General features: G+C 39.3%; 1 protein-coding gene across 2 annotated transcripts in view; it reads left to right on the top strand.

The window, feature by feature from the left end:
- Positions 1-22,613, top strand: part of LOC124612601 (condensin-2 complex subunit G2-like) — a 287,500-nt gene that overhangs the window by 79,830 nt on the left and 185,057 nt on the right. For both annotated transcript variants that reach the window (XM_047140891.1, XM_047140890.1), the window contains exons 7-8: positions 12,337-12,450; positions 13,781-13,972. In XM_047140891.1, coding sequence (XP_046996847.1) covers positions 12,337-12,450; positions 13,781-13,972 — 306 coding nt within the window. The remainder of the gene's footprint in view (positions 1-12,336; positions 12,451-13,780; positions 13,973-22,613) is intronic.

Raw genomic sequence — 22,613 nt, 5'->3', positions numbered from 1 at the left:
AGAAAAAACGCTACAAATATCGATCATTTTTTTTTCACTCTGTTTATTATACTTTTACAACTCACAGTGCAAAAATTATGAATAAACCATATTCATGCATTACTGCTCACTTGCAACTCATTGTCTATGAGTGCCACCCACTGTCAGATTGCATAGGAAGACAGTAGTTGCAATGACGACAGCTTCCTATTTATATCTACAAGTACATATCAGCCACACAGTACAAATGAGCACCCGTTCAGCAAATGACAAGAAATAGAACACAATATGCTACTTTAAATTAGTGTCTGACAGCTGTTAACCTTTATTTGAATTTTGAAGGAGTAAGCTTTTGTTGGGTATGTTTTACCACACAACAGTTTTGTTATACAAACAGCCATTTGAGGTTTATGATGATGTGTGTGCATACGAGGTGCTATCCAAAATCTTCAGGACTGGTGCTGACATCTGTTGAAAACCTTACCTGTGGACTAATGGGTCACCATCACCCTTGGAGTAGTTCCCATCCATATGTACACACCGGTCCCAGCACTTCTGCCACTGGTCAAACATTTTCTGGAAGTCCTGTTGTTTGAGGGTGTTTATCCCCGCCAGTGAGTTTTGGGAACAGCGTGAAGTTGCAAGGTGCCGAATCTGGCGAGTACGGTGGGTGGGGTACAACCGCCATGTTGTTTTTTGCCAAAAAGCTCCTGGTGAGTAAGGATGTGTGACACGGCACGTCGTGATGCAGCAGTCAGTTCCCTCGATGCCAGAGTTCGGGCCATCGTCGCCACAAGTTTTCACGGAGCCGTCGCAAAATGTCACAGAAGTACGCGGAATTCACTGTTTAGTTGGGTGGGACAAATTCTTTGTGCACGATTCCCTTGGTATCAAAGAAAATGATGATCATATTTTTCACTTTAATCTTCACCTGTCTCGTATTTTTTGGGCCTTGGAGAGCCCTGGCTCTTCCAGTGGGACAGCTCATGCTCTGTCCCCCAGACACTTGTTGAATCATTGCAAGGGTCTCTGTAGCACTTTTCCCAAGATTCACACAAAATTTGATAAACATATGTTGTTCTGTTCGCGGATCCATAGTAAAATCGCCACACACCAAAAACAGAGTATTACGGAAATCACTGTGGACACGCAACATGTCCTCCCAGCTGAACGCCACTCCGCACACTGAATCATTAGATATGCAGCTCTCACCACCTAGTGGTGCAAAGGTCTACTACTCCTACTTTCCAAATGGCAGCACCAGTCCCGAAAATTTTGGATTCCACCTCGTCGTGATGTGGCAACTGAGGGGGTGACTTTTTTGTTCCCAAGGAAGGCAACTTTTCTGAGATGGAACTCTCACAATGGAAATCTTTCATAATAGGACTGCTTAGACATGTAGTATTTTCATCATGCAGTTGATCGACAGCTTCATTTCAGTGTTTTATATCTTATTTGTAACGCTTGAAGTTTGTTGATATGTAATATTTCTTTCTTTTTGAGCTATGCATTGTTCACAGGTATTGTTTTCCCAAATGTTCTGGGACCTATGACCTCGCCGCTTGGTCCCCTCCCCCAAATCCATCACCACCACCAAATATTCTGGCTATAAAAATGAAAATTTAATGTTTCATCATGTAGGCACCGTAGTTTATTCATCCATATTGAACATTTGATGGTTCTAATTGTCATTGTTGTATCACTTACTGGTGATAAGTTGCACAGTGTGTGGGTATTGAAACAAAAATATCGATATTTTGTAGCAATATTGTATGAAAAAAATAATGTCCACTTGGTGCAGTATCGATATTCAAGTGTTGATTTTTTAGATTCATTTTTTAACTAAAGAAAAATATTGAAGTCTACACACCAGTTCTTTCAGCAAGTATTAAAGATGTTTTGGGGGTAAGAATGTTCCCTCACTTTTGAGAAGCTCTGCATGCTGCCTGTCGTACATAGCAGTAGCTTGAAAATATAATAATTTTTGTACATCTTCAAACAGTGAGATATCTTAAAGAAAAACATAGCAATTTTAAATTAATATCCTTTTTGTAATTTCAGTTGCAACCACATAAAGATTTTTGTTGCTCTAGTTCACTTTACATAATATGCTTTATATCATTTTATCGATATTTGCATATCCGTTCCAGGTATTGTAGGTCATAAAAATCTGAGCTTTGCAGTTACAGGGCCTTTTTCATATTCGTAAACTAAATGAATTCTCACTAGGGGCAGTTGTCTCCCACTGACACCTCTCCATGGGCTCCCATGGTACAAGTGACGACAGACAAAAATTGGTAGAGATTTGTGTGTTTGCAAAAAGATCAGTGTTTGATGCATACAGCTAGTCTCATACATAAATCTTGCTGAGAACCCAGGATAGTTCTGGTCATATGTAAAATCATGAAGTAGTTCTAAGACTTTTATCCAATCACTGATTGACCAGTCTGATGTGACATTAGAAGACAGCAAAAGGAAAGCTGAAGTTTTAATTTTCGTATTTAAGAAATATTTCACGCAGGAGAATTGTACAAATGTACTGTCCTTTGACCATCGCACAGACTCCTGTATGAAGAATATAGTAATAGGCACCCATGGCCTACAGAAACAACTGGAATAGTTTAAAGCAATTAAGTCACCATGTCTGGATGGAATTCCAATTTGGCTTTACAGAGAACACTCTACGGCATTGGCCCCACACGTAGCTTGCATTTATCATGAATCTCTCACCCAGAGTAAAGTTCCAAGTGATTGGAAAAAAATACATCTGACTCCTGTATGTAAGAAAGACCAGTCTCTTTAACATCGGTTTGTTGCAGAATTCTTGAACATATTCTCATTTTGAATATAATAAATTTCCTTGAACAGTGGAAAAACTAGGATGGGATAATAACAATATTTTGAGAAGAATAGATTGCTACTCACCATAAAGAGGAGAGTTGTGGACATGCATACCAAAAAGACTACTAAACGTGCAAGCTTTAGACCAAAAGATCTTCTTCTAAATTTGGCAAAACACATACAATCACGCAAGCACAACTCAAAACACACACGACCACTGTCTCTGGACACTGAGGCCAGCCTCATACACTCTCCTCATGCCACGTCATTAGTCTTCCTTTTGTGGGTTATGTCAAGGTTCACATGTACGCAACACCAATGAATTACATGGTTACCTCTTGTGCAGGAGTCAGTGAAGCAGTGAGAACTGTTGATGCTGCAATGCTGAACCTGGCCTCAGTGGCTGAGGAGAGTGGGTACGTGTGTGTGTGTGTGTGTGTGTGTGTGTGTTGTCTATTGTCTATTTTAGAAGAAGGCCTATTGGCCGAAAGCTCAAATGTTTAGCTGTCTTTTTGGTATGGCCGTCTGCTGCTCTTCGTCTGCGGTATATAGTGAGACGCAGTCTGTCCTTTTGATAATATCATCATAAATTTCCTTGAGATGGAAAATCTTCTCTCCAAGAATCACCACAGTTTTAGGAAGCATCACCCATGCAAAACTCAGCTTTCCCTTTTCTCACATTGTTTACTGTGAACTGTCGATGAAGGGCAACAGGCAGATTCTCTATTCCTAGATTGCGGAAAAGCATTTGACACCATGCCCCACTGTAGACAGTTAATGAAGGTAAGAGCATACAGAATAGGTTCTCAGATATACAAATTGCTTACTTACTTCTTAAGTAACAGAACACAGTATGTTGTCCTCAACAATGAGTGTTTATCAGAGACAAGGGTATTGTCAGGAGTGCCCCAGGGAAACGTGACAGGACTGCTGTTATTTTTTGTATACATAAATATCTGATGGACAGGGTGAACAGCAATCTGTGGCTCTTGTTGATGCTTTGATGTGTATGAAGGCGTCATCATTGATTGGCTGAAGGAGGATACAAGATGACTTAGACAGAATTTCTAGTTGGTGTGGCAAATGGCAGCTAGCTCTAAATGTAGAAACATGTAAGTTAATGCAGATGAGTAGGAAAAACAAACTGTAATGTTTCAGTACGGCATTAGTAGTGTGCTGCTTTACAGAGTCACATCAGTTAATTATCTAAGCATAACATTGAAGAGTTGTATGAAATACAATGAGCACGTAACATTGTAGTAGGAAAGGCGAATGGTTGACTTCATTTTATTGTGAGAATTGTAGTAAAGTGAATTGTAGTAGGAAAGGTGAGTGGTTGACTTCAGTTTATTGCGAGAATTGTAGTAAAGTGTGGTTCATTTGTAAAGGAGACTGCATATAGTATTGTTTGAGTGGTGGGGTCTGCATTAAAGAAAGACATTGCATCAGTTCAGAGGCGGGCTGCTAGGTTTGCTACAGACAACACCCAAGTATCACAGAGATGCTTTGGGAATTCAAATGGGAATTCCTGGAGGGAAGATAATATTGTTTTTGAGGAACACTATTGAGAAAGTTTAGAGAATTGGCATTTGAAGCTGACTCCAGAATGATTCTGTTGTCACCAACACACATTTCACACAAGGACCATGAAAGTAAGATAAGAGGAATTAAGACTCATATGGAGGCATATAGAAAGCTGTTTCTCCCTCACTCTATTTGCGAGTGGGACAAGAAGGAAATAATTAGTAGTGGTACAATGTTCTGCCATGCACCGTACAGTGGCGTGTGGAGTGAGTAAGTAGATGTATGTGCAGACATTTGAGTTGCATTGAACTTCAGCAACATTTTACTATAAGGTACCTGAATATCAGTTTGGTATGTTATTGGCATGTGATTAGGGATAGTGCATTTTAACTCTTTCTTCACTTACCCAAGTAGATCATGTACTATAATTTAAAGTGTCCCTCTTAACTGAAGTCTTTGAAATAAATGTAGCTTGCGTGAAGCTTGTGTTCATAAGAAGCCTGTTCTTGAACCAGCAAACTGATGATGGTGGCAGAGTACTGGACTCCGTGTTATTGTCAGATACTTTATATCGTCAGTGAAGAAACAGTATCATAGCAAAATAAGAATTTTACACGAGAGACAGAAAACTGTCTAAAATGCCTAATACATTTCACCGTGGCGCTAAATTTGCATCGTAGCACTGCAAGGAAATATTGGATCAAATAAAAATGTGAAACAAAAAAAATACGCTTTAGAAAGCTTAATTATGGCACATACGCGGAATTGTCTCGGTATTTATGCTCTGTTACTTACGCGGTATTTGTTTTTTAGTCTCCCGGCACGACTTGACACATTTACGTTGGTATTTGGTGCTGAGAAAGCTAGTAAGAACAAGTTTTGGAGCATTAATCATTTTTTATTGAAAAATTTCATAGAAACATTTTAAATAAATATACTGTTTACATAGTTCCGATAATGTCTGCACATTTGTTCAAGAAAAATCCTAAACGTCACTCAAAGCAGCAACAGAGAATTACACTGCACTGATACTCGTCACACACTTACCTCCACGATAATTTTCGTTCATAAGGAATGTTGTCATAATAACTATGACAGTCTTTAGGAAGAACAGATTTAAGTTGTTGTAAATGATCCCGTTTGGATTTCTTGATTTTCAGTCTTTACTTGTATAGTTTCGGAAAGCAATCATCTCCAATAATTTTCCTCGGACGCCTCGGTAATTCTTGCCACACCTTGTTGAAAGAGCACTTGTAGTAAATAATACCATTTGGGCGGTACTGTAGCACCCTCAGATCAGTAACTGTAGGCACATTTTTTATAGCTCTCCCAGGCCTAATTGAGTTGTACAGCCACAAACTTTTCTCTGCGTAGTTGATGAAAAAGAAATAATCTAGGTAATGGACTTCATATGCCTATGGGTTTTTTCTTGCTTCTTTAGATATCAGAGTGTATTGGCTAGGAAGTGTAACTTCACGTCCTTTAAGCTTGCACTCAATGGAGCTGTGAACTAAGTCGCATTCCATCTGAGTATAGCTTTTCTCCAAAAACTTTTGTGTAATCAATACTCCAGTATCAATTGCTAATTTTAAAAGAGCATTTGATAATATCACATTTCTGTTCTGATATGTGCAGCCGTCAGAATACAGAATGACTTGAATGGGATTTTCCTTAATCGTTCTGGATAGGGTGACCATGATGCATGAGGCAAAACATGATGCAACCAAATGACCTTGCACTTCATCGAACCAGTAACATACTGCATCACGACTTTCTAAAGTATACATTGTAAAGTTATCAACAATCAACTTAGTTTTATAATAAACTGCACTTGCACTTAAAAATGGAGCTGCTTTCATGGCCTGTAAGTCCATGGTGTACACTGAGCAGAGCTTCTGCTAGGCTTCTTTCTTTTCAGCATCCTTTTGCATCCTTGCCTGCTCTTTCCGTTCTGCGTGTTGCTTCCACACGTCTTCACTCAAGTTACCAAGCCTATAACTACAACACAAGTCGCACTGGTCTTTCTTGGGGGAAAATAAGCTAATATTACCATTTTCTAAAATCAGGTTAAAGGTAGCCCGACTTAATGGTGAAACCTTCTCCGCATGACATTTTTCGATTCCATACAGCTGTTGTTTGGGTTGTAGAATAGGCTCAAGGTACAACTTCGAGGAGGATTTCGTGCAGTAATGTGACGGAAGTTTCAGAAGAGAGTCCAGGAATTCTTTCATGAAGGTTCTCTCATCTTTCTTCTTCATCTGTTTGATTCGAGATCATGACGGTTCTGTATCAGGACTCATTCCATCTGTGGAATTACCCAGCCAATATTGGACAGTCTCCATTCTTTAATCCCAAGAGTATTGAGAAACATCTTTTTACATACTTTATGTTTCCCCATCTCATTTTTCAAATGATAAATGAGCGTCCCTTTTCTCCTGGATTCGCCAGTGTTCTTCCCTGGATGTTTGGTTGGAATTACATCCACAAGGTTGATAATGTAAACCTTCCTCTGATCCCATGACATTGTTTCCCAAAATGAATTAAAGACTGCCAGCCCCTCATCAACAGAAAACTGATGACACTTCCTTTGAACGGATTTCTGGCACATCTTCGAAGTACATGTTGGACCTAATTTTCGTGCCTCTCTTGGAGTATCATGAGTGATTTTACCAATTCGACTTCTTTTGTATCCAATATACGCCTGTCCATGCATTCTCAGAATATTGGCATTTTTCTTCCAATCTTCAGGATGTGGTTTAGACTTCCTTTTCGTGTCACTCCTTACGTCACCATAAAATTCTTGGCCTTCACTGTCAGCATCATTATTGCTCCCGTGATCTTCCGATAATTTATCCAGTGTTTGGCAGACAATGAGCACCATTGCTTAGCAGTGAGTGTGAAGTACTGTCGTCTCTAGTGGAAACTGTTACTGTGGTTTCATTTTGAGCACTGTTGGATACAACCGCTGAAGTTTCTAGATGGAAAAATATTTATAAATTAATTTAAACAGACAAAGATGAAACTCAAATTCATGTATTTATGAGAATGATGGCATCAGTAACACTATTAACTATAATCCCAAGAAAATTTACCTGCATCATTAGATGTTGCAGGAACAGTAACCGAGAACCCCATATACGAAATTAACTCTCCTTAGGTAAACGTAACTTCAGCATTACGACTTTTTTCGCCTGTTGTTTGTTCTGCATTTACAGGAGATCCTACAAGAAAGTGGACAGTCTAGAAATCTTTGGCAGAAATGAATAAAGCACAGAATGAGTGAAGTGGAGGCGTTCTGATTTATATCACAATAAGGCACTTGCGATGTTACTAACATTCAAAGGTGAATAATAAAACAATTTTCTTACCGCTGTCAGTCATTCTCAAGAATGATTCTCCACTTTCATAAGCTGATTTCAGCTGAGAAACAATTTCTTCTTCAGTAAAAAGATCGTCATTTATATCACTGTCGATTATCGAGAATGAAGCTACAAGCATGGAACCACTTTCGAGCACTGTTAAATACGTAATAAGGCAGTTAGCAATGTGCTGTGGCTGTGCACGCTTTTGTATTTGCGTGGTATTGTTTACAGTGTCCATAGATTGTAGATAAGTGGTATTTAATTCTCTACAGTTCCACGGTATTGCCATCTATTTATTTGCTGTGTCACATACGCGGTATTGTTTTAGATAATTTTTTCATGGTAAATAATTAAAAATTTATCATTACGGCGTTAAGAGCAGATGCGCGTACGGTCAACGACATCATCTGACTGAAAAATGAAAAATCGGAAATTTTTCAGTTATGCGGTATTGTTTCTTCATCGACAAAGAGTTCACAGGAAGGATTTCTTTAGGTGAAATGTCAACAGTTTGTGATGAGAAACAGTACAATATAATTATCTCCTATTCTAGAAGAGTCATCAAGTGAACAGGTACCATTAACTATTTTATTCATTTGATCTGTGACGAATTAAATGAAGCAGATTAAGAGTTCATGCATTATATTTATTTTATTTCATGCTTGGATATCAGTTACATATAGTTTTATAAATAATAATATCTGCTCCAAAGAAACAGAAAGCAGACTATAGAACATTAAAATAATGAAGGATGTGTTAATAATATCCATATTTCGATTTGTATGTGATTTGTTTTCATATTACTGAAAAAAAGAGATACACTTACTTCTGTAAACAAGCGTGAATTGTGAAGATAGAACAAGGACCGAAAAAGCACTATGTATCATCATTACAATTTAGTTTTCATTTTGCCATAAAGAACAGTTTAAAATGTAAATATATAGTGTGTGCCCATAAAGTTCTGCTAATATCTCAAAAAATTGTAACTTGGAAATTATTAGAGACAGAGAACTGTGTTTAGTTGTAAAATGTTTAGCAGCTCTCAGAGTTTCTTTTTCCCCAGTTATAAATACTTTTGGATTAAAGGAGACTACTCACTGGAAAGCAGATTGCTAGCTTTCAGAGTAATCCTTTTTTGAGCTAGAGTAAAAGACACACACATACACATGCACTTGCTTGTGCGCTTTTCCCCCTGAGCTTTCAGAGTGATCCTTTTTTGAGCTAGAGTAAAAGACACACACATACACATGCACTTGCTTGTGCGCTTTTTCCCCTGAGCTTTCAGAGTAATCCTTTTTTGAGCTAGAGTAAAAGACACACACATACACATGCACTTGCTTGTGCGCTTTTCCCCCTGAGCTTTCAGAGTAATCCTTTTTTGAGCTAGAGTAAAAGACACACACACACACACACACACACACACACACACACACACACACGCACTTGCTTGTGCGCTTTTCCCCCTATGTGGTGCCAGCCAGATAAACAGTGCCAGTGCTGCATTTTGGCAGGTTGATTAGGCTGTGGTGGGAGTTGTGTTGTGTGGGGTGGGTAGAGGGAGTGAGAGGCAGGAGACAGGGAGATGGATTGGTGGTGGGCAGCTAGTGGTTCAGAGACAGACAGCTGGTTTGCTGGCTTGGAATGCGAGAGGGAGGGGTGGCAGGTACACGGGCTAGGCGCATGATGCACGACTGCCAGGGCCAGTGGGGAGCAGTGTGGACTGAAGGTGACGTGGGGACGTGAAATGAGAGGGGTTGACGGAAGAAAGGAAGGGAAACTGTTGGATGGAGGGTGTGGTGACAGTGGGTTGATGAAGATAGAGGCCAGAAGCTATGGAAGCAAAGGATGTATTGTAAGAAAAACTCCCATCTGTGTAGTTCAGTGAAGCTGGTGGTGGAGGGAAGGATCTGTACGGCCCAGCACCACTCCCCTTTTTGTCCTTTGATGCAGATTTGACTTGGGGTTCATCAAAATGGCAACAGACTAGAACTGCATCTACATCTCTATGGATGCTCTGCAAATCACATTTAAGTGTCTGGCAGAGGGTTCATCAAACCACCCTCACAATTCTCTTTTATTCCAATCTCGTATAGTGCGCGGAAAGAACGAACACCTATTTTTTCCGTATGAGCTCTGATTTCCCTTAATTTATCGAGGTGATCATTTCTCCCTATGTAGGTCCGTGTCAACAAAATATTTTTATATTCTGAGGAGAAAGTTGGTGATTGAAATTTCGTGAGAAGATTCCGTCGCAACGAAAAACGCCTTTCTTTTAATGGTGTCCCGCCCAAATCCTGTATCATATCTGTGACCCTCTGTCCCACATTTCGCGATAATACAAAACGTGCTGCCTTTCTTTGAACTTTTTCGATGTACTCAGTCATTCCTATCTGGAAAGGATCCCACATCGCGCAGCAGTATTCTAAAAGAGGACACACAAGTGTAGTGTAGGCAGTCTCCTTAGTAGATCTGTTACATTTTCTAAGTGCCCTGGCAATAAAATGCAGTCTTTGGTTGGCCTTCCCCACAACATTTTCTGTGTGTTACTTCCAATTTCAGTTGTTTGTAGTTGTAATACCTAAGTACGTAGTTGAATTTATGGCTTTTAGATTAGACTGATTTATCGTGTAACCGAAGTTTAACAAATTCCTTTTAGCAGAGATGTGGATGACCTCACACTTTTTGTTATTTAGGGTCAACTGCCAATTTTCGCACCATTCAGATATCTTTTCTAAATCGTTTTGCAGTTTGTTTTCATCTTCTGATGACTTTATTAGTCGATAAACGACAGCGTCATCTGCAAACAACCTAAGACGGCTGCTCGGATTGTCTCCCAAATCGTATATATAGATAAGGAACAGCAATGGGCCTATAACACTACCTTGGGGACGGCCAGAAATTACTTCTCTTTTACTCTATGACTTTCCGTCAGCTACTATGAACTGTGACCTCTCTGACAGGAAATCACAAATCCAGTCACATAACTGAGACAATATTCCATAAGCATGCAATTTCACTACAAGCTGCTTGCGTGCTACAGTGTCAAAAGCCTCCCAGGAATCCAGAAATACGAAATCGATCTGAAATCCCTTGTCAATAGCACTCAACACTTCATGTGAATAAAGAGCTAGTTGTGTTTCACAGGAACGATGTTTTCTAAACCTGTGTTGACTGTGTGTCAATAGATAATTTTTTTCGAGGTAATTCATATTGTTTGAACACAATATATGTTCCAAAATCCTGCTGCATATCAACGTTAATGATATAGGCCTGTAATTTAGTGGATTACTTCTACTACCTTTCTTGAATATTGGTGTGACCTGTGCAACTTTCCAGTTTTGGGTACAGATCTTTCGTAGAACGAATGATTGTATATGATTGTTAAGTATAGAGCTAATGCCTCAGCATACTCCAAAAGGAACCTAATTGGTATACAGACTGGACCAGAAGACTTGCTTTTATTAAGTGATTTAAATTGCTTCACTACTCCGAGGATATTTACTTCTACATTACTGCTGTCGGCAGCTGTTCTCAATTTGAATTCTGAAATATTTACTTCATCTTCTTTTGTGAAAGCCTTTCGAAAGGCTGTGTTTAGTAACTCTGCTTTGGCAGCACTGTCTTCGATAGTATCTACATTGCTATCGCGCAGAGAAGGCATTGATTGTTTCTTGCCGCTAACATATTTCACATACGACCAGTATCTCTTTGGATTTTCTGCAAGGTTTCAAGACAATGTTTCGTTGTGGAAACTGTTATAAGCATCTCGCATTGAAGCCCACGCTAAATTTCGAGCTTCTGTAAAAGATCCCCGATCTTGGGGATTTTGTGTCTTTTTAAATTTGGCATGTTTGTTTTGTTGTTTCTGCAACAGTGTTCTGACCCGTTTTGTGTACCAAGAAGGAAGTGCAATGTGTCTTCTGGTGTGCAGAATTCAAATCTGTGGCAATGGTACTGCAGAATTACAAGTGGAGTATGGTAGGGTACCAGCAGCAAAAACAATCAAAATGAGGTGGTTCAAAAATTTTAAAGATATAGGCAGTGTCAAAGACCTTCCTACAGGACGTCCACCTGTTCTGAAACCTATGTTGACAGAGTGCAAGCTTCATTTTAATAGAGCTTCCTAAAGTTATTTGTAGTGCAGGATGTACTGAATGACACTATTCCTGAGAGCTGGATGAGTCCTGATGGTTCCATTACATGGCTGTCGCGGTCTCCCAGTGTCACATCCTGGAACTTCTTTTTGTGGGGTTACGTTAAGGATTGTGTGTGCACACCACCAATGAATGACATTTACTATACTTCATGTAGGAATCATTGACGCAATCAGAATTGTTGGTGCTGCAGTGCTGATGTGTAATGAGCAGAACTCAAATATTGTCTTAATGATCTAAAATGCAAGGCACACATTAAAATTCTGACAAAACAGAAAAAAAACTTTGAGAACTGCTAAATGTTTTACAACAAACCATGATTCTCTGCCTCTAGCATGTCCAAGTTGTGAGACTGGCACATTGGTATCTCGGCAGTGACATGTTGAAATTACATGAATTACTCTTTCAGCAGTGCTGCTTTCCATAATGAATTATCTACTATTTATGTTGGTATCACATTGTTGTTGTTGTTACAGGACATGCATGGAGTCTGTAAAGGATTTCTTCTTGAATGCAATAGAAATATTGCCAAGGCATATGGTGATATATATTATACAGCCTGGTCTGTAGCGGACACAGTTATGAGGAAGGTGAGTCCCATTGATACTGTCATCATACGAGGGTTGACTGAAAAGCAATGTCTCCACCTTCATAACTCTTCAACAGTTGGCAGCATTGGTATGCGGCAGGTACTGGCTTGTTACATAGCCTCTTCTCTACAGCCCCAGTTGGCGGGAAGCCTTAGCATTGAACAGTTGTGTTGTTACAGAGTAATGTAACCCTGCGCAGACGGTCTTTCAATGTGATTTAAGCAATGTGCAGTCATTGAATTCTTGACAGCAGAGGGTGTCACCCCAAAGGAGATTCATCAGAGAATGAAAGCAGTTTATGGTGATTGTGTTGATGTGAGTACTGTGCCTCGTTGGGTGAGTAAGTTTAAAGAAATTGAAGTGGGAACATCTGACCTTCATGACAAACAAAGCGTTGGACGTCCTGTGACAGCAACCACTGAGTTTCACAAGCAAAATGTTGACAGATTGATTCAGGACGATCGTTGTATCATTCAGAGAGAAATTGCAAGCACAATCGGCATTTCACAGGAACGTGTGGGTCACATTATTGCTTTGCCCGGCTATCGGAAGATCTGTGCATGATGCTGACTCCTGAAATGAAAGCTTACAGACTTGAAATTTGCCAGGAGCTCCACTCATGCTGCTCGCCCAGTGATGCACAGTTCTCACATCAAGACACACACCATAAACTACTTTCATTCTCTGATGAATCTCCTTTGGGCTGACGCATTCTGCTGCCAAGAATTCAATGAGTGCACATTGCTTAAATCACATTGACCAGCCTTCTGCGCTGGGTTCCATACTTTACACTGTAACAACACAGCCGTTCAATGCTAAGGCTTCCCGCCAACTGGAGCTGTAGAGAAGAGGCTACAGAACAAGCCAGTACGTTCTGCATACCAATGCTGACAACTGTTGAAGAGTTACGAAGGTGGAGGCATTACTTTTCAGTCAACCCTCATATTTCCCATTTATCTGAGACTGAATCACAAAAGATAGATAAAAATATGTTTCTCAAAAAACATAGTGATGTAATTGACAACAAAACCTTAGGTTTTTGGAATTAATTCTCACTTGCATCATTATAATAGTATTTTAATCTTCTAGTGGAGATTTTAGTATAAAGAAACCAATTATTCTGTCCTGTTAGGATCCACTCAGATGCAGATGCTGTGTCTTTTCACACTGAAGCATAACAACATCAAGATGAATATTTCCCACTTGTCTACCTTTTGCCTTTGCTTTTCACCAAATGTACTGTGATAATTTTGTTCTCTTTCTCTGCACTACTTTGCAATGTTATTTATTTTTAGTCTTAAACTACACTAAAAAAGAAATACTGTTTCAGTTTATTGAAGAGTACTTGATTCAGGACTTCATGGCACGCATTATGGATTTGAAGAGGCAAGTGTTGGAAATGAGCCAATTAGGTCAGAAAGTGCTCACCATACTTCATGCATTCCACACTCATAAATCCAATACCCAAGTCCGTTCCATGCTGGCGACTCTGTACGAACCAATTCTGTGGCGAAACCTTAAGGTGAGTGCCTGTCTTTGACAGAGTAATAAAGAAAGCTAAAACACACCTGGAAATGATAAAAGATTAATTCATTTTCGGGTGCATTTCACTGAAATTTCTTCTTTTTGTACTTAAAATTAGTTTGGTTGGTTTTCAGTAAGTATCACAGGTTGCACATGTTGTTGATTGTGATACATCCACAAATTAAGAATTATTTGTCATGGAAAGAACTGTTACACATTATAGCTTTTGGCCAAGGCCCTCTTTAGCAAAAGAAAACACACACACACACACACACACACACACACACACACACACACACACACTTTCACACAAGCAGGTACACCTGACGCACGCATGGCCGCAACACCAGCAGCTCCAACCGGAGTGCGACTGTCGCATAAATAGCAATCTGGAGTAGGATAGAGAAGGGAGAGGGATAGCAGGATGAATGGGTGTGTGTTTCCTTTGCTGGAGAAGGCTTTGAGCGAAAGCTGTAATGTGTAACAGTCATTGCAGTGTGCCTGTCTGCAACTGAACTGGTCATCTTGAAATTGAGTAACACTTTATCCTTTTAATATAGTTGATTTTCAAACTCGGAGTTTCCATTGTTTAATTTTGCATAACAGCTATTTTCTTTTGTGCATTATTCTTCTCAGTATCCATTCTTCTCTTTCTTCACGTGTTTTTTCGCCACCTTCCAAACCTCACACACTCTGACTTCTGAGCCCCAATGTATCAACAATCTCATCTGTGTACAACAGACAGCTACGTGACCACCCAAAACCTTTATCTTCACATTTCCTACATCATTTCCTGTTTCCCTGATACCATTCCTGCTGCACTAGACCCCTGCTCCATCTTTCTGCACCAGTTCAGAGAAGTATCACTTTCCCTGGCTAAACTCAGTTCCACATTCTGTTCCTTAAATACTGCCTAAACCATGGAACCCCCCTCCAATGGTCCGATAGTAAAAATTCCTTTTCTGAATCCCACCCCTCCTTTCATAATGACCTTGACCTTTTCAGATTCTGCCAGACCCTGTCCTCACAAACCTGGTACTGCAAAAACACATTTCCATGCCACAGGTATTCTAGAACCATCTCTGCTCACTACACAAGAAATAGCTATTGTGCAGTCCCTACTACACACCTCACATCTCTGAAATTGAGTTCCTTGCTCTCGAGCAACTGGAAGAACATTCTAGACCCAAACTCCATATGTTATCCAAGCTGCAAACATCCTGCAGTTGCTTTGGGGCACCTCTGTCCAACCACTATTATACCCACAGTGTTCCTCCTCGGCAACCGCCCATAGCATCCAGATCCTGCGTAGTGTACCTTTTCAACTTGCCATGTCCCCCAAAACTCTTTATCATCATGCCAATCCCAGAACACTGTTGTTAACCTTTCCACTAAAATCCTCAGCCCCACAGAAGTTTCAGTCATATTCAAAGGCCTCACCTTTATCTCTACACGCAAATTTAGCCATGTTCGACTCACCAAAGACCACCTCTCCTTCTTCTGATTCCTGCAATGGGAACACTTCTTTGCCACCAATCCCACCAACCAAAGCTGACCTAATTCTAACATTGAGCCGCGCCTCTTTCAGTTCATAGAACCATCCAGTCATGATTCCCCCCTCCACCTAACCACCTTCCAGGAATTCCTTACCTCTAACTTGGCCTCATCATCCTTCCCGAGGTCCCTTCCTAAGGACACCAACCTTTCAGCAGAGGAAACAACAGCCATACATAGTCTCAAAGCAGATTCTGATCTAATTGTCCTCCCTAGAGGCAAAGGCTCCCTAATCCAATTAAATACTCTGTGATACCTCAGGACATGTCCTGTGTAGCTATGCCTTATTTTTGTCAAGTTCTACCATACATTTCTATTCTCCCTAATTCTATTCAGTACCTCTTCATTAGTTACTGAAGAGTAGGGGCACTCTTCAGGATTCTCCTTGAAACACCACTTTTCAAAAGTTTCTGCTCCCATTTTGTCTTTTCTGTTTAAAATATGCATTTCACTTTGATATAAAGCCACATTTCAGAAAAATACTTTCAGAAAAGAGTTCCACACTTAAACTTTTATAGGATGTGAATAAATTTTTCTCCTTCAGAAATTGTTTCCTTGCTATGGCCACCCTATATTTTGTGGCTATCATCAGTAATTTTGTCGCCTAAATAGTAAAAACTCTCATTTTACTTTTGTTGTAATATTTCTTAACACTTTCCACACTGAGCGGTTTAGACATGGTTTGTCCCTCTGGACTTTTCAAGCAATTTCACTGACTTTTTAGAAAAGTCTTGAAGAAAATATAAAGATAGTAAACCATATACATCAAAGTTTGAAACTACTTCTTTCTAATGCTGTTATACAGTATTTTCTGAACATAAATGACATATTTTTCTAGAATTTTGGAAGTAAAATGTTTTTCCAAAAAAGAAAAAAAATTCTAACTTCTAAAACTTATTATTTTTAATGTTTGAAAGAAATAAGCATGTTCAAAAGAACATATTTTATTGGAAAAAAATGTGCATACAAGAAAAATTTAATACAGAAGTGTAGCTTCTTTTTATCAAGAATAATTTATTCGGGTATGGTACTCTTTGAAACAGTCAGGTACATAGAGACCCACATTACACTGCTTACACCAACCACCATTGTGTTTCTTTTCTTACTCTTTTCCCAGTTTCTTCTTTTGCCTGTATCAACACACACTTTACAGCACCTGCTACATTTTGTTTACATGCTGTACCTGGGATCTTTTCTGGGAAGTGATACCCAAACACTCTGTCTGCACTTGTTGATGTTCCACCTTGTGAATCTTGAAGCTCCTCCACACCACCTTGAGTTGCTAGCTGCTTACCTAAAGCCTTCATGAAGCATGCCAGAGATGATGTTTTTTTGGTTGTATGTTTGTGCACAACGCAACTATCACTAATGTTAAAAGAAACAAGTGAAAGAAAACCTTTTTCCACCATTTCAGTGTCTTCTGACAGAAAGAATACTAGCTTGATAGGAGGTCAACCCTGTCTACTCCAGTTTTACCCTTGTTACAGTGTATTACAACATCTGGTTTACATCTCTCTACTTGCTCCTCTTTGTTTCTAGTACTACCAACTGCTGAAGTTGCTCAATGTTTGGTCAAAAACAGTACACATCCCTGGTTGATTTCCATTTTATTGCAAGTAAATATTCCTACCCCAAAAACATCATTTTCCCCTTCCTAAGCTTCACAGTCTTCATTTCATTAGGTGGACCCTTCCTGGTTTTCATTACAGTTCCTGCACCCAAAGTTTTATCCTGCCACAGGTAGTCCAACACAGCGAGGCTTGTGTAGAACCTATCCATATAAATGCAGTGTGCTTTGCCAAAATAATCTTCACACAACCTCCCAATTACTGACAAGACAGAGTTATCTACATTGTTTGCTTTACCTTTGTAAATATCACAATTCAAAGCATAACCTGTTGTTGAGTCACACAGTAAATAGAGATTGATCCTGCAGTTATTTGGTTTGCTTTTCATATACACTCTGAATCCTATTCTGCCTCTGAAGCAGCACATCCCTTGATCAGTTGTGAGGCTTATGACAAGTTGAAAAAGAGAAAGTTAAAGAGGGTGTGACATATATATATGCCCTGAATGGAGTGCATAAGTTTTAATAAATGTTCATCCACCTGCAGGTCTGCTATAATTGTTGTCCCTGCACAGGAAACAGCATGTAGTTCATGAATCCATTATCTTGATGCTGTAAGAAGCTCTTAGTGAGGAACTGTTATTTTAAAAATAATTAAATTTCCAATCAGTATGTTTATAAGGGATGCCACTTGCTTTTTATGGGCAGAACACGATAAAATGCACATTACATTCCACTTTAGAGTCGCAAATATTTTCTGTTCTTCAACAAAATAATGAACTGCATATGCAACTTATCTGTCCCCCGAGACTGCAGAATCAGCTATCACATTTACAAACTAGACATTGAAAATTAAGTCCTAACTGACACCGCAGTGGACAATATGTCCATCCTCCGAGACTGCTGAACCAGCTCTCACATTTGTAACCCATGCATCACTAATAAGGTCTTCACTGATACCGACCATGGCAGACACGTCTGTCCTGCAAGACTGTCAGTCCAGCTCTGATCTTGCAGCTGAACCACTTCGCCCACCATCCAAGTTGGGCACGATCCGAATATCACCGAAGTGCTTCATCTGCCTTACTGTTTAGCAGTTGTTTATTAGTCTGGTTGTTATTAATATTTGTGAAATAATGGAATGATAGCACACTATTGAGAGATGCTTTAAATATGAAATGCAATTAAATATGCTATATAGTTTGTCTAATATTGTTGTTGTTGTTATTATGGTCTTCAGTCCTGAGACTGGTTTGATGCAGCTCTCCATGCCAATCTATCCTGTGCAAGCTCCCTCATTTCCCAGTACCTACTGCAACCCACATCCTTCTGAATCTGCTTAGTGTATTCATCTCTTGGTCTCCCTCTACGATTTTTACCCTCCACGCTGCCCTCCAATACCAAATTGGTGATCCCTTGATGCCGCAGAATATGCCCTACCAACCGATCCCTTCTTCTAGTCAAGTTGTGCCACAAACTTCTCTTCTCCCCAATCCTATTCAGTACCTCCTCATTAGTTACGTGATCTACCCACCTAATCTTCAACATTCTTCTGTAGCACCACACTTCGAAAGCTTCTATTCTCTTCTTGTCCAAACTATTTATTGTCCATGCTTCACTTCCAAACATGGTTACACTCCATACAAATACTTTCAGAAACGAATTCCAGACACTTAAATCTATACTCGATGTTAACAAATTTCTCTTCTTCAGAAACGCTTTCCTTACCATTGCCAGTCTACATTTTATATCCTCTCTACTTCGACCACCATCAGTTATTTTACTCCCCAAATAGCAAAACTCCTTTACTACTTTAATTGTCTCATTTCCTAATCTAATTCCCTCAGCATCACCCGACTTAATTTGACTACATTCCATTATCCTTTTTTTGCTTTTGTTGATGTTCATCTTATACCCTCCTTTCAAGACACTGTCCATTCCGTTCAACTGCTCTTCCAAGTCCTTTGCTGTCTCTGACAGAATTACAATGTCATCGGCAAACCTCAAAGTTTTTATTTCTTCTCCCTGGATTTTAATACCTACTCCAAATTTTTCTTTTCTTTCCTTTACTGCTTGCTCAATATACAGATTGAATAACATCGGGGAGAGGCTACAACCCTGTCTCACTCCCTTCCCAACCACTGCTTTCCTTTCATGCCCCTCGACTCTTATAACTGCCATCTGGTTTCTGTACAAATTGTAAATAGCCTTTCGCTCTCTGTATTTTACCCCTGCCACCTTTAGAATTTAAAAGAGAGTATTCCAGTCAACATTGTCAAAAGCTTTCTCTAAGTCTACAAATGCTAGAAATGTAGGTTTGCCTTTCCTTAATCTTTCTTCTAAGATCAGTCGTAAGGTCAGTATTGCCTCACGTGTTCCAACATTTCTGCAGAATCCAAACTGATCTTCCCCGAGGTCGGCTTCTACCAGTTTTTCCGTTCGTCTGTAAGTAATTCGCGTTAGTATTTTGAAGCTGTGACTTATTAAACTGATAGTTCAGTAATTTTCACACCTGTCAACACCTGCTTTCTTTGGGATTGGAATTATTATATTCTTCTTGAAGTCTGAGGGTATTTCGCCTGTCTTGTATACCTTGCTCACCAAATGGTAGAGTTTTGTCAGGACTGGCTCTCCCAAGGCCGCAAGTAGTTCTAATGGAATGTTGTCTACTCCCAGGGCCATGTTTCGACTCAGGTCTTTCCAGTGCTCTGTCAAACTATTCACGCAGTATCGTATCTCCCATTTCATCCTTATCTACATCCTCTTCCATTTCCATAATATTGTCCTCAAGTACATTGCCCTTGTATAGACCCTCTATATACTCCTTCCACCTTTCTGCTTTCCCCTCTTTGCTTAGAACTGGGTTTCCATCTGAGCTCTTGATATTCATACAAGTGGCTCTCTTTTCTCCAAAGGTCTCTCTAATTTTCCTGTAGGCTGTATCTATCTTACCCCTAGTGAGATAAGCCTCTACATCCTTACATTTGTCCTCTAGCCATGCCTGCTTAGCCATTTTGCACTTTATGTCGATCTCATTTTTGAGAAGTTTGTATTCCTTTTTTGCCTGCTTCATTTACTGCATTTTCGTATTTTCTCCTTTCATAAATTAAATTCACATCTCTTCTTTTACCCAAGGATTTCTACTAGCCCTCGTCTTTTTACCTATTTGATCCTCTGCTGCCTTCACTACTTCATCCCTCAGAGCTACCCATTCGTCTTCTACTGTATTTCATGCCTCCATTCCTGTCAATTGTTCCCTTATGGTGTCTCTGAAACTCTGTACAACCTCTGGTTTAGTCAGTTTATCCAGGTCCCATCTTTTTAAATTCCCACCTTTTTGCAATTTCTTCAGTTTTAATCTACAGTTCATAACCAATAGATTGTGGTCAGAGTCCACATCTGTCCCTGGAAATGTTCTACAATTCAAAACTTGGTTCCTAAATCTCTGTCTTACCATTATATAATCTATCTGATACCTTTTAGTATCTCCAGGATTCTTCCATGTATACAACCTTCTTTTATGATTTTTGAACCAAATGTTAGCTATGATTAAGTTATGCTCTGTGCAAAATTCTAACAGACGGCTTCCTCTTTCATTTCTTAGCCCCAATCCATATTCACCGACTATATTTCCTTCTCTCCCTTTTCCTACTGTCGAATTCCAGTCACCCATGACTTTGTGACAAAGGAACTGCAGAAAAGCGTAATTTCGTGCAGTGGATCTCATCCTGGCTGACCTCGTTTTATGAATTTTGTGTTGTCATTCAAGTGCAACATAACAAAATTGAACTAAATCTGTCTCTACTCATTACCTTGCTCGCCCACGAGGTATTTATAAATGCATCATTTGACCAATAGTTACTTATTTTTGGCAACTTAGCTGCACTCATATGCAAAATAATTGAGAAAACCAAGTACATTTCTGTATCTTTACTAGAGATGACCATTGCCACAAGTTTTCCATTCATAGACTTCTTATTCATTTCATAAATTTTTAGCGCTGCATACATTTGTTTCAACTTTTATTTTTTATCATCTAACTGTCAAAAAATGCTGAAAAGCATTCAAATTCACTACAGTTTTCATCCATTTGCAAAGTTACACCACTAGTGCTATTGAACACTGGTAAATCAGGCTGGTTGTAAACTCTTGACCAGTTGCTCTCGTCAGTGATCACATTTTGTGATGTATCAGGACAAGCAAAGTACTAGAAACCACATCTTCATCTGTCCATAAATAAATAAATACACATGTAAACTGCCATAAAAAATCAAAATAATTTGAGTCAATATTTGCTATTATAGTAACATGCATGTTATTGTGTAACAATATTTTTCACTATTGTGAATCCATTTCTGAACTGTTGTAAGTGTCAGAAAATATGTCTGAAGGTTCGTAATCAATATCCACATAAGAGGTTTCCTCTTCTGATCCAGAAGAACTATCAAAAATGTCCATGCTCCTTACACAACACAAACACAGAAAGTACACTAGTCCAAAACAGAAGTTAATGCGCCTGTGCCCCTGAAAACCAATCTTTTGTTGGTTACGCTCAAGCTGCAGACTCACAGTGACCTCTGTCAGAAAGTAAATGAACTACTCTTGCTGCCAATTCAATTGACGAAACGTACGGCGTATGTTTTCACATTACAAACGCGTGGGAAACAAAGTAACATACGGCATACAGGCTGCATCCAAAGAGTTGCATTTGCGACTGCGTGTTGCATACAGGCTTAGTGTGGGAAGTGTTTATCTGATCCATCAGTATAAACTGATTTTGTTCGACTGTATTCCATAACTCATGTTTTCCTTTTGATGATGATCACTTTATAATCTCTTTTTAAGACACTTTACGTTCCATTCAACTGCTCTTCTAAGTTCTTTGCCATCTCTAGGGACCATAAAAATTCATATTTGCAATAAATATGAATACAGTGCAAATCTGCCTCAAAATGCGAAAATGCAAAATTACGTAATAAATGCTATTTCATAGCAGTTTGTATCCAGGTGAACCACTTTATCAGAGGTAGTTTCAAATAGCTTTATTTACTGCCTGTAAATAGTGAAAATATAACCAATTTTTGGCTACTGGTCTTGCACGCCATCTGAAGAAGCTCAGTGTGGGAAATACATATCAGTGTGCTTGATGTTCTGGTGTTGTGCCACTGGTGGTCAATTGAATGGTCTAAGAATAGACACACAGCACATGATGCAATGTAGGACTTGGCTGTGTGACAGCATCATGGAATGCAGAAATGCATACATTTGTCTGCCAGCAAAACTTCAAAGGTAGGTATAATGTGACACTTCAACATAGCAGTTTTAGGCAGCAGGTGTTTTGAACTGTGGTTGTGTCAGATACTGGTTGATCTTGGAACTCAGCTACTTCATTTATAATACTGCCAACTTAAGCAAGAAATTTCACAGTAACTGTTAACAGATGTTTTGTTTTGTGCGTTTCTAATCTTTTTCTTTTCTTATTTTGAAACGAGTGAAGAAACTAACTCTTTTCCACCAC

The sequence above is a fragment of the Schistocerca americana genome, chromosome 4 (genome assembly GCF_021461395.2).
Source record: "Schistocerca americana isolate TAMUIC-IGC-003095 chromosome 4, iqSchAmer2.1, whole genome shotgun sequence".
Taxonomy (NCBI): Eukaryota; Metazoa; Arthropoda; class Insecta; order Orthoptera; family Acrididae; genus Schistocerca; species Schistocerca americana.
This window is presented reverse-complemented; position numbering and strand designations above follow the sequence as displayed.